The sequence below is a fragment of the Myzus persicae genome, unplaced genomic scaffold, assembly GCF_001856785.1.
Source record: "Myzus persicae strain clone G006 unplaced genomic scaffold, MPER_G0061.0, whole genome shotgun sequence".
Lineage (NCBI taxonomy): Eukaryota > Metazoa > Arthropoda > Insecta > Hemiptera > Aphididae > Myzus > Myzus persicae.
This window is the reverse complement of record NW_019102619.1, coordinates 905955-919566: the sequence shown is the minus strand read 5'-3', so window position 1 is coordinate 919566 and position 13612 is coordinate 905955. Positions and strand designations below refer to the sequence as shown.

General features: G+C 28.4%; 2 protein-coding genes across 2 annotated transcripts; one reads left to right on the top strand and one right to left on the bottom strand.

The window, feature by feature from the left end:
• Positions 1–7326: 7326 nt before the first annotated feature.
• On the bottom strand, positions 7327–8936 carry LOC111032695 (immunoglobulin-binding protein 1b). Its single transcript, XM_022313129.1, is given in 4 exon segments — positions 7327–7688; positions 7753–8241; positions 8320–8546; positions 8599–8936. Coding segments are annotated over 4 exon segments (1035 nt in total). The 5' UTR covers positions 8725–8936; the 3' UTR covers positions 7327–7495.
• A 384-nt stretch (positions 8937–9320) lies between these two features.
• Positions 9321–12040, top strand: LOC111032694 (protein TSSC1). The gene is made up of 7 exons (XM_022313128.1): positions 9321–9374; positions 9469–9603; positions 9908–10102; positions 10159–10282; positions 10470–10620; positions 10892–11032; positions 11593–12040. Exons 1-7 carry the CDS (start codon positions 9321–9323, stop codon positions 11876–11878), a joined length of 1086 nt encoding a protein of 361 aa, XP_022168820.1. The 3' UTR covers positions 11879–12040.
• The last annotated feature ends 1572 nt before the right edge of the window (positions 12041–13612 follow it).

Sequence of the window (13612 nt, the reverse complement as noted above, 5' to 3'; positions counted from 1 at the left end):
TATACACTTAATATTTAATACCTTAAACTGTAATATATATTTTTTTTTGATTACCATAGTATTATATTAATCAAACAATGCATATTATTCTAAAATGTGCATTTGATTGGTACCACAATATTGCTAACCCTCCGATTATACAATTTGAGTATTAAATCAATTAAATTTAAAAATATTTATATATATACATTTACCAAATAAGAATAATAATAATAATGATAATAATAATAATTATTATTATCATTATTACTATTTTATACAGTATATTATTTAAATTTAATCTTAGTTAGAAATTACAATTTCGTTAATATTTAGTTGTCCGGTATTCAAAACGCGTATAAGTATACTCTTGTTTTAAGTATACTTTGTATGCCTTTTAAACTACTGGTGTAAGTATATTTAATATTTATAAGATAAATAAAATGGGATATCTTTTATCATACCCATTTATTATATATTACGCTTATATTCTGTTAGTTTTTTTTTTCAATTAAATGATGGATCTATAACTTTTTTGCAAATCATAATTATACGAGGTATTTGTATTATAAATTATAATAATATATATATTTTAAAATTGTAGTGTAAATTTTGTTTTAAGTAATTTGATTTAAAGAAATATTGTTTTTAAGATTATAATATATGCATCAAAAACATATAATTTAATTTGCGCTTAATTAATTTCCGTGTATTTATCTGATACTTCTTTATTTACAATGTGGTTTAAGGGGTTCAACAATATGCATAATATTTTAATTATTCTGTATGAAAATAGGTGTTATAAATGGTAATATTTGTATATACATATATATTATATATATAATATATTCAAACTTTGTAAAAGTATTTGTTCAATTTTATAAACATTTTGGTAAAGCATTGTGTAACATCAGTTCAAATGTATCTTAAATTAAATGTTCGCTTTTCTGATTTTATTTTATTTTTATGTTGATATTAATACAGATGGACAATATTTGAATAGGTTAATTTAATGTTTATTTTTTTTTTTCAATATGATCTACCAGATTAATTTATAAAGATTGTTTATAGACAGTGTGTATGAAATATTGAATTCAATAAGAATAAATGAAGTTATCTACTAAAAAGATAGTTAAGTAATTATTAATTTCTAAAAATACTTATCTTATAACTTGTAGTAAAATAAAACTGAACACAAAATATCATTTGAATAATTCATTTTGCTTTTCTAGTTTTCTCAATTTTAGGATTTAATTTGATATTTTTTTTGTATGTTACAACAAAGTTGGATGTTTCTTCAAAAGTTTAATCTTCATATGCTGCCAAAATAAGTACTGTTTTACTGGTTTCTGAAGAGCTGAAGTTTTATTTTAACTTGCTGGCAAAGCATAAATGCATGAAAAAGTCACTAGGTACATTCTCATGACCGCTCTGTTATTTTTAGAAAGTGGAAAACTATTGTATTGGTTTCATTTTTAACGTCATTTAAACGAAACTACTTAGTGTTTATTTTTATTGATAAAATTATTTGTATATTTTTAGAACTAATATACACAGGCGAATGCACTAAGTAATAGAGTAGCCGAAAAGGGTTGTGTTAAGATACTTCTATAGTTCTCCACATATTTTATTATAATTTATCATCTGGATAAAAAATGTAATATTTACAATAGCAAAAAACTGGTTTTGAACAAAAATGGTACCGACCACGGCCTTAAGGGACCCTTCCTTATTGGACAACCAAAATTAATGAATCCGCGCGAGGGGTTCACAACTCGGCGTGACGAGTAGAATATTGAATATAATATTTATTTACAAGTCGTAGGTAACATGTGACCAATATTTTGTTACCTATGTATTAAAAATAGTATATACAGAACACTACTCGACATGACGAAGTGTGAATTCCTTGAGAGAGGACATTTTAGATGGGGTTTTCGCCGCTATTTGATTAAGCTTGAACAGAATTTTATTAAGGTTACGTAAAAAATTTAAAATTTCTTAGCGGCAAACAAAAATTAAAAGTCAAAACAGATTATTATTGTTAATATTTTAATTTATTATTTTAGTTCTCGAAGAGCTGAACAAAGTTTAAAATATATATGTATGTAAAAATCAATTTAAGTTAAATTCAGATAAAATTATAGAGTTGGTACAAATGAAAATTTGAAAACGATTAATCAGAGGTCTCTTCGAATATTTAATGAAGTAAATTATAATTGTTACTCCTTCATAGCGGGTCAATGTTAAGAAAACATTTCTACAAACAAGTTAATTAGAAGAAATAAATGAAAAAAATTGGAAGGGAAACGTAGACATCCCGAGCAAACGTATTTTTGAAAAAAAACATTTTTCATAAAATATATATCGTATGTATGTGGTACTTACCACTAATATTCAGAGGCCACCAGGACACCAGGTGGTCAATGTTTGAACAATTTTTAACAAAATTCAAATAGAGTTAAATAAATAATAAGGATAACGCATTTTAAGCAGCGAAAAAGAAATCTAGAGTCAACTACTAAGTGTAGGGACATTCACTGAAGACTACAAATCTTTAATCTCCGGTAATTAACCTGATAATCTATTCACAGTTAGTTTATGAGGTAAAAACTGAGAAGGTGGCTCCAGGAGGGAACTAGGGGCCACGGCCACCTTCCAAGCTGTATTTCTAAACAATTGTATACTAGCTATTAAAAAAAAAATTATGTTATGATATCGAAATTTTTTGAAAATTATGAATTGGCTCCCCCACCCCTAAGAATGTCTCTTGGACCACACGTGATTAGGTAGCGAATTATTAATTTAATATCCCCTTGAAGTAGCTGGTTTAAAATTTAAAAATGTTGATAAATATGCCAACTTAAGCTATAGGTATCAATGAAAATAAATTTTAAAAAGATGATCAGAGGTCTACATTGCTTTTATGTATTAAAAAAATGTAACTAAAAAAACATAACCATATCTCTACAAACTTTGTAAATATGCAGGGAAAATGGATGTGGTACAATGTGAAAAGAAGCGAGAAGGATGCCTATTGAGACAATAGAATTTTAAATTGAAACTAATGATTTTATATATTTGATATTTACAATGACTTATAAATATTGAAAACCTTAAAAAAAACCTATACACTATCAATCCTTAATTAGGATTTTTTTTGAGAGAAATTCAAAACTAGACTTTGAAATGTGCAAAAGTAAAAAAAAAAATTGGATACTTTAATCGTGCCTATAATATTCAGTCTGGGCTCGGCATTAATGTGTTATTCAACTATATATTAGTCTATAATAGCGTACAATCATTAGTGTATTTGCTAAAAATATTTTTGATCATATAATATTATCATAGACCAATAAAGATTCTTTGTAGGTCTATGAGCTACCCTAATCCCTATAGCGATCGCAACGCAGCCTGTGGCCGTTTAATCGAGGGACTCATTTCGGGTCGTTATCAGAAGCATATAATTGTTCTGTGATATTTGTGATAATAATATTATCAATGGTCCATGTGACCGTATCTCATAGATAATAAAGATATGGATAGGCCACGCCTATGTTAAATACATTTGAGGCCGCGTTCCCGGAGGGGAAGGCAATTGAGGCTCCTTTATATTGATAGTCGATACTCAATATAGGTATACTTTATTTGGCCTCAATTGTTCCCCTCGAAGACCGCTGATAAGACCAATATGTCCTATCCATATCTTTATTATCTATGCCGTATCTACGGTCCGGCAATTCCGTGATACCTATTAATATAATAAATAATAGCATGACAAATTGAAATATTAGTCAATTACCATTTATTTATTGATGAAGAATGAATGTATGATTTTCGTTCGTGTATAGTTGTGACATTGTGAGTTATGTTGAATGTGAGTGTTGTAACTTGTAGAGTCTAGACTTCTGATCTTTAATGAGGGTTTATAATATTTTTAATTTTCCACTACCAAAAACGGTTGATAAAAATCTTTTAACGAATCAATTCAAAATTATTTTTGGAGGTAAGATCTCAATTATTGTAATTTGTTATTATGTTAATACCATCTGCATATTAATTATAGTTCAATTTATTGATATAATAATTTTTAATTGTTACACGAAACATCAAACAATTTAGATTTAAATTATTTTGGAACACTGCAAATATATATTAAGACAATATTATAAAATACCTATTATGATTTTTTAATTCTAAAAATGTATGGGATGATGCTGCAGTCACTCCAACAACTTTTCTCTTACCTCAAATTGTTTGTTACATTTCTGCTGTGGGCCTGTAATTCCTCATGACTTTATGAGGTTTGAGCTATATCTAAACACCTCTGTTGTATAGAATTGAGACTATCTTGATAATCTTGTGAATTATCTTTGGGTATTACTTGTGTAACTGTCTGAATGTCAGATTCATTTATGCTCCCTTTTCCTTTTGTACTCCAAAGTTTACCATTAACTGTGTATGCATATTCGTCTGGCTGATTGATGAATGATTTATGACTAAACCTACTTGCAGACGAGGATCCATCCTTCCTTCCTATATTATTAGTAATTAATATTTAGTCTTTGCTTCTATTGCTGGAATGTGTGTTACATTAAACAGTTATCTATTATTAGCCTATTTATTACTATTATTATTTTTAAGCCATTTTTGTTTCTATTTTACTATACTATGTTGGCTGCCAGATCATCATAAACCTATACCAAATTAAATAAATTAACTATATAATTTATCATAAGCAAAAATACTTTGATGATTGAACTAGTAGGTATTTAGTTGGTAAATACAGTAAAACCTCTCTATAACGGAATCGCTTGGGACCAACAATTTTTCCGTTATAAAGAGTTTTCCGCCTTAGAGAGGTAAAAAAAAATGTTTCAAGAATTTATGTATGTGTACGTATGTATTAAAAAAATTATATTTTAGGTAAATACAATTTATACAATTTTGTACACATTCAGCTTTTACATTATCGCAAGCCAACGCTATCCAATTGACTGCATCCAAAACACTTATTGATTTAGCGAGCTGATGAGCTGAAGAACAATTATCCATCTTGCATAATAACGATTGTAGCAAAAACTTACGATAGTAAGACTTGAACGTGTAAATCACTCCTTGATCCATTGGTTGGGTGATCGATGTAGTATTTGGGGGCAACATAAGTATTTTCGTATTAGATAGTTCGGTCTTTGGGTGACATGCAGCATTATCTAAGAATATTAGGACGTTTCTATTCTGAGATCGCATATCTGCGTTAAAATAACGCAACCACTGCTCCATTATCTCTGTTGTCATCCAGGCTTTTTTATTAAATTTCCATATGACAGGTAACGAAGAAATGTCCATGTTCTTACAACACCGTGGTTTTTTAGACTTGCCAATTACCAATGGCTATGTTTATACTTATGTAAGTGTATGTAATTTATCTTTAAATAATTCTATTTTCCGTTTAACAGAGGGTATTTTTACTAATTGGATTACGAACATTTTCCGTTTCCATTTTGTAGAGGTTCCGTCTTAAAGAGTTCAATTTTATATATTATTTGAACTGGGACTATTGACATTTTCCGTTATAAGGAGGATTCCGTCTAACAGAGGGTCCGTTATAAAGAGGTTTTACTGTAGTATTAAATATTTAATTTACTTTTCGTGATGAAGTACATAATATGAAATACATTTTTTTAATTCTGGCATACGAATATTTGAATTTTGTTCCAGGTATTTTCATTGCTGCCAAATAGTTTTCAAAAATTAGTTTGTTGAATATAACAGATTACACGTAAAATTAAAATGCAAGAAAGTGACGATGAAGTACAAAACAATATGAATCATGGCATAACGGATAACAGATATGAGTTTGATTTTGAACAAGTCAATTGGAACAATAATCAAGCAATCCATAAAGGTAGTATGACACAAAATGCATTAAAACGAATCGAAAATGAACGAGAAAGTATAGAAAAAGATTTAAAGTTATTACAAGCTATTGAAGATGAGAGATCAAGGCTGGAAAATTTAATGTTTTCATTTCTACATATGAAAAATGAACTTGAAGAAAAACTTGAGGGGTCTTCAAGTCTTTAAAAATATTGTCCATTTGACTTAATATACAATTTAGTAAATCATAAATATGAAAGTTGTGCTTTTTAATCTGATGTGTAAATGTTTACATCCTTCTTTCGACTCGTGCTTCTATTTTTCCCATTTCCTCATGTCTTATTTTAATGAGGTTCTTTCATGGGCCTTTGGGTCCTACGAGATTGTCTCTGTTTTAAATACTGGTCCACTATAGTTCTAGGTTTGAAAATCATTAAGAGGACGTTATACCCACATGTGTTGTCCCCATCTTACAAGTGCGTAACATACCAAATTTTAAGCTCAGCAGATCATGTATAGCTCAGTTAGCTTAAAAATTAAAGTGAATTGACCTCTTATTAAAATTAAAGGTAAGATTATTACGGAGGGCCTCTCATGGGCTTTTTATATTTTAATTTTAAAGAGAGTTACGATTATTAAAAATAAATTAATATAATAAAAAGCCCATGAGAAGCCCGTTGTTTATGTTCAATGAATAATGAATGAAAGTGCTTTCAAATTTTCAATTAATTATGCCAAAAATATGAAATAGCATATACACATATTGTTTCTGATGTCGACATCACTTTTTCTCTACCAAAACTGCACCATGTTCGATAATCCACACACCAAATCGTGTGTTATTACTTCCGCTTCTGACATCGCTCAATTGCTGTGCGTTAGAATGCCCTGTTTTGTTATAAGTTACGTTTAAATGAAACAAAAATTCACCACTGGTCTGCAATGTTTCTAATGAATACGCAGCTCACAAACACCATAAGCAACCGTTCGTGATGAATACATACTTAAGTTCTAACAAACACATTTTTGCTAATAAAACTACCAGAATTGACTACAGGACGTAGAAAATAATCTCTGCTTCAAATGAATGTTCATAATATTGTATATTATACTCAGAACTGCGCACGGGCTATTAAAAAGGCATCTGCAGACTAGACAAGCTGATTGGGGGGAGGGGAGTAAATGATAGTGAGTTAGCTCACATACAGATCATTGTAGACTGTAAATGGTGGCTCTATATAACTAGGCAATTGAGCAGCTGAGATGGCCAGTTCTTCACATATTCATCATATTATCAGAGTCAAAAGACCTACAGATCAGGTCATTGAATTTCCCAAATAATGACTTGTGTTAATAAACAATTTTTTTCTAATACATTAACAAAAAGTGTATTACTTTTAAACTATATAATGTATATTTAGGTCTTACAATATAATTGCCTAATGAAGTAATTACATATTTACAAACAATGATACAATTTTTGGATGACCAAAATTTATTTAGATTTAATATAGCTATTTACAAAAATGTATTAATAGTGTTTGTAAAGAATTGGACATCAATTTTGTAATATAGTTCATACAAAACAGACTTTGTATACATAATACATTCATATCAATGACTCTTATCAGGCCATTTAACTTCTATTATGCCTATTACCCCATCCTCGGCGATGGTCATCTTTGTACTCGTCGCGAGCATTTAATCGTTGTCTTTCATTTTCTTCTTCTTCCTCATTGATTTTGTCCTCCTTATCTTCTTGTTCTGGTTCTGGGGCTTCAGACAGTTGTTGTAAACACTTGGTATTATCAGCAGTAGGTAAATGCCATCTAACATAAAAAAAAATAATATAATAAGAATCTTAAAACTTCAACTATATTTTTTTATACTTACATTCCATCATTGATACGTTTTTGACAGAATTCTTCAACTGTCATTGTTGGCAAACTCGGATAGCCAGCACCAAATACTTGTTTTTGTAACTCATTTTTTGTGATAATAATAGGCATTAACGGTTTAGGTTTGAGCTTTTGAGATTTTGCATTTTCAGGGTTGTCTTTATCCTCATGTTTCAATTTATAGTGTAAAATTCTCATTTCTGCCTGAAGCGAATCTAATTCTTCCAAAGCCTTGCCAATATTTTATTTTAGTAAAGAGATTATGTATTTTCTTTTCATTTCGTCATCAACAGACTCGCGTTCATTCTGCTCCTTCAACAACTGTAACTGAGACTCCATTAACTTTTGTTCCTTGTAACTCTTAATTTTTTCTGCACGCCTACGAGCCATGAGAGAAAAGTCCATAGTGGCCTGAGTAGTGGTTTCTTCAGAGTCTGTGTACACAGGTGGTATTGTATGGTCGGTCAGTCCATAATCTTTACACCTACAACACACCAAAATTAATGTAGTCACGTGAAAACTCATAAACATCAAAATGATCAAACGCACTTTTGATACATACCTCTGAAGATAATCTCTGAAATATACTTCCGCTGTTTTGACGACATCCAATCTGTTGCCATTGTTTGTGAGTTTCAGAGCCAGAGACCCCAACATGAATGGCAGTAACATGTATTTGACATCGGCCGTCGGTACCTCTTCAATGGTCTCGTTGTCGCTGAACATGCCCGCCGCGGATACGAGTTGTGTTGTGTGCTCCAATATTTTCATGCATTTTATTATCCTGTACTGAAAACAGAGAGTAAAGTCATCATAAAAACAGTAATGGGATCACACAAACCTGCGTTCCAGATTCCTTGGCCGGCTCTGTAGAATCACAAATACTCTCGTAAGACGACAGTCCTTGGTCGAAGCATTCAGACAATGTGAGGTTTTGAAATTCTACGGAGACCGACGCCGTCGCCATTTTTTAATGATTTAAAAAAAATGGTAAAATTTACAAAAAAAACGTTTTAGATTCGTACAGCGGTTTTACCACAGAAATACGGAATACCAATTTTTATTAGCTTTCCTATTCGTCAAACTGTTTACTGTTCAGCTAAATTTATGTTTCCATCTATAATGAACGATGATGAATTATAACCACAGAACAATAATATAACTGATATCTGTGGGATGCACAACAATATTGTTTATATATAATCATTATCTGTGATATCGTTTTTTATCAGTCTAATATTTTACACAGATAACATATTATCAGAACAAAAATTAGCATAGAGTAAATATGCCAAATGCCAATATTGAATAAATATGAATATAGTAATTATTTCTAATTATTAGGTACAAAAAGTAGAAATCGTAGATTAAATAATACTGGTAGAAATAGTATTTATAATAATAAATAATAGTTACAATTCAAGTTAATACTCTATATATTAAATTCCTAATTAGTACTTACTACTTAATACTTTCCTAGAGAGTGAGATGTTCGTGCAGATGTTAGATGACATTTATTAATTTTCTAGCTTAAAAAAAATTGAAATTGAATACAAGTAAGAAATGTCGAATAACACCATGTCCAACAATCCTTTAATTTATGGAGTTGAATTTCAGGTACTTACTACTTAGATAATAATACAAGCATAGTTATATCTTATACATTGGTGGGATATGTGCAATGTTTTTATTAAATCTGTTCACGTTTTAGGCCAGATCATTGTGTTCTCTGCACGCTGATAACGATCAAGACTGTTTCTTAATCGGAACTCAGTCATTAATCACGTCTAACAATCAAGTCCACCTCGTTAAACTACAGGAAGAAACCAATACACTTTGTCCTCAAGTATGTATTGACAAAATATTGTTACCATTTTTTGTTTTCCCATATATAGTGTAAAAATTCAAAATTAAATTGATCAACAATAACTGTGTATGAGTTGCATTATTTTGTATGTAGTTAGAAATTAAATAAATATATTTTAATTTCATAATAATTACCTTTAATAAATTTCCAAACTATAATTTTAATTGAGTTTTGTCTTTTCATTACCTATTCCAAATTTGTATAAAGTATGGTTAACTATTTTATCTAGACAGTATGTGACTCATGATTTAAGTTATTATTACATCAAATAATTATATTTTAGATATATGAGCATAGCAGTGGTGAAATATGGTCATTATCGTCTTCTCCTACAGACAAATGTTTGATATCTACTTGTTATGCTAGTATAGAACGAGATTGTGAGAAGTGTACAGCTTTATGGCGACTGCCAGAAGAAGACGGTCATTTAGAAAATGTCATCACTTTTCCTTCAGAAAAGTATGGTACTGATGTTAAGGTATTTATAATAGTTTAATTTTTTGATTTTAGAATCTTAAATTTTATTTAATTTAGGTGACCACATTTCATCCTACAAATGATGCATACATGTGTTCTGTTATCGATAATAATATAGTGATGTGGGATGTAGGTGAAAGTGGGGTAAAAATTGTATGTACTGCAGTATTGGATGGTAAAGGTATGACATTTTGTATTTTACTTGGAGGCAAAAATATTGTTAAAATTAAAGTTTAAATTTGTATTCAACTAACATATTTTTATCTGGTTATGTGCTAGGTACATCAAGACTTACAATTTAAGTTTGATTAACTATTAATTTAGTTACATTTAGTTAATTAATACATTGATTGTATTCTATTTGTTAGGTCAACCAAGATTTACTACTGGAAAATGGAATCCACAAAGTGCTAATTTACAGTTTGTAACTGCTGATGATTGTAATATAAAAGCGTGGGATTTAAGAACCCAGACAAAAATTGCATGGAGTCTAGATGGCGTTCATTCTCAAATTATTAGGTATAATATTGGTTTGATCAACTAACTTAAGAATTATGATATTTTTAAATAATACATTTTTAGTTCAGATTAAGAAAACTAAAACATAATGTACAAGACTCATTATTTATGTTTGTATTTTTTTAATAGTTTAATAGTATACAAAATAAAGATTATTTTTTAGTAATATTAAAAAAAAAATTGTACATTTTATAAATATTTAGTTGTCTTATGATCTCAAATGTTAAAAAAGTAATGTGTTCTTACAATAACAATATTAAAATAATTTCAGAGATTTTGATTTTAATCCAAATCGTCAATATTATATGGCAACATGCGGTGATGATGGATATTCTAAGTTCTGGGATATACGTAATCCCAAACAACCACTAGTATCCCGTGCTGATCATTCTCATTGGATTTGGTCTATTAGGTAATAAAACATAATTATAGTATTGTAGTAAAATTCACCAAATTAATTACTATTTAGTAGAAACATACTTTTCTCAAAATGTATACTATTTTTTACACTACGACTACTTTGTAATTGGATAGTATTTCTGATTTCTGATTTTATATTTTATCATACCAATGGCCCTTAAAAAGTATTTTAGTAGGGTTTTTTTCTTTATCAGAATATTTTAATTTTATGAAGTACTAAATAAATGTTGTAATGATAATTTATTTACAGTGCATATCAAACTATATATTAAAGGTTGTACAAAACCTTACCTAGATAATTTCATGTAATATAAATGGTAAAAATTAAAGTTCATTCCACCAAAAAATCTTTTTTTTTTATTAATATTTCACAAAATTCTGAGAATATTGATCAATTAGTAAAAATAAAAAATATATTTCAAATTTAACTTTAATTTAAAAACCTAAATGCATGTTTATTAGATTTTTGATCCAGAATTATTCTTTATTAAATTAAATGAAAAATTACCTTATTTTTGTGTTTAACTTAAACAACCACCTTATTTTTTTTAGATATAATCCAGTACATGATGAATTAGTTGGAACAGCTTCAAGTGATGGTCAAGTCCTTATTACATGTTTACCAGGAATTTCGTCATCAGCTGTTGAAAACGAAGATATAAAAACTAAAAATTTCATAGAAGATAAAATAGTAGCAACGTGTGATCAACACGAAGATTCTGTGTATTGTGTTGAATGGTCCTCAGCAGATTCATGGATATTAGCTTCTTTAAGTTATGATGGTCGCTTATTGCTTAATAAAGTACCAAAAGATGAACAGCTTAGAATTCTATTGTGAAGGAAACATTTTGCATTACTGTTTTGTTTAATCATAAATTGTATAGAAGGATAATTTATTGTAAATAAACATTCTATTGTTTTTCACAAAAATAATAAATACCATCAGAGTTAAATGGTGTCTATGCATTTTAATTACAATTATATTTAGATGTACATAGTACACATGTTATAAATATTGCCATATAATGTGCATTTTATATTATACATTTATATTTTATCAGCTTCAAAAAGCTAAGCATGTTTTTACTTAAGTTTGTTTGAGAAGTTCCTCTCGTTACTCAATGTTTTAGTGTAGTTATTTACTATGGGTAATTTAAAAACAGTATTCGGACAGTTCACTTGAAAATTTTAATTTGTTTGACATTCACATTCACTTTTTTTTAAAAGAAATGTATTATATTATTCACGTTCTTAAAAACATGAACATGTTTGTCTGGTCATTCACTTAAATTATTATTTTATAAATCTGTAAATCAAATGTTAGTGAGTTATCATTTTTAAACAGTTTTTTTTGTGTATGTAATAATTAAATCTTATATAACTATTTAATAAAAAATCAGTTTATCAGCTGTAAAAATATTATGATTTTAAATTATAAATTATATAACAAGTCTTAACATCCATAAAATGTATAGTGGCTAGTAGCTTTAAAAGTTGTTTAAGCCCATACTTTTAAAGATATATAAACATAAAAAAGAATCCATATCTTAAATATCATAATAATATAAATACTTCAATATGTGCATTGTGCATACACCATACAATAACATGATAAATGAAACTATTAAAAAAGAATTACATTTGAACAATCAAATATTGCTTATGATTCTTAAAAATATGAATTTTGTTTATCTTCTATTTGATATTGGTAAGCTAGTGAGGTTCATATATTGTTAGTAAATTTTGAACGTAAACGGTTTTTCCAAATGTTGCTTATAAGTTATAACTAGAGCTAGGATTTTAATGACCTAAATCTAAAAAATACACAAAAATGCTAAAATGACCTTAAAACTCTAAAAAACTGACCAAAAATGTACTTGGATGAGCAAAAAAAATTTAATTTTAAAATAAATATTATTAATTCTTAATATTTATATATTAATTTTTTATATATTATACAAAAAAGGTGAAAATTTGTTTTAAGAAGTTAATTAAACAAATATATTCAAATTTGAGTTGACTTGTGAGTTTAATTAATTATATTACTTTTTTCGATTCATATCCACTTTGCCAAACCCCAATTCACTGCCAACTCAGTTCGCCGAAATATATATCACTTTTAAATTATTTTCCCTATTCGCTGACAGGTGACTTTAAAAAACGGGTATAACAGCAATAATATTATGGTATGTTGTTGATGTAAGTTCAAAAGTACTAATTGAGATTACCTATATAACACATATTAAAAAAACTTAAACAAAAATTAGTTTAATTACACAAATTGTAAAATTGGGCTTAAAAAGGCAATAAAATGCGTTTAACATAAAAACGCAAAATAAAAATTACACATTCTAAATTGCTGAAACAAATTTAGTTTTTGGTTAGAACTGTATAGCACTTAAAGAAAAAAATGCAATCGTTACCAAAATCCTTGCTTTAGTTATAACTTATAACTAAATACTAAGTAGTAAGTACTATTAAGTAGATACAACAATCTATTGTTAGTAAAAACAGTTGTGGCTATTCTCAAATAAATATATGTTTCTGAGGACCCACTTACAAACATTTATCA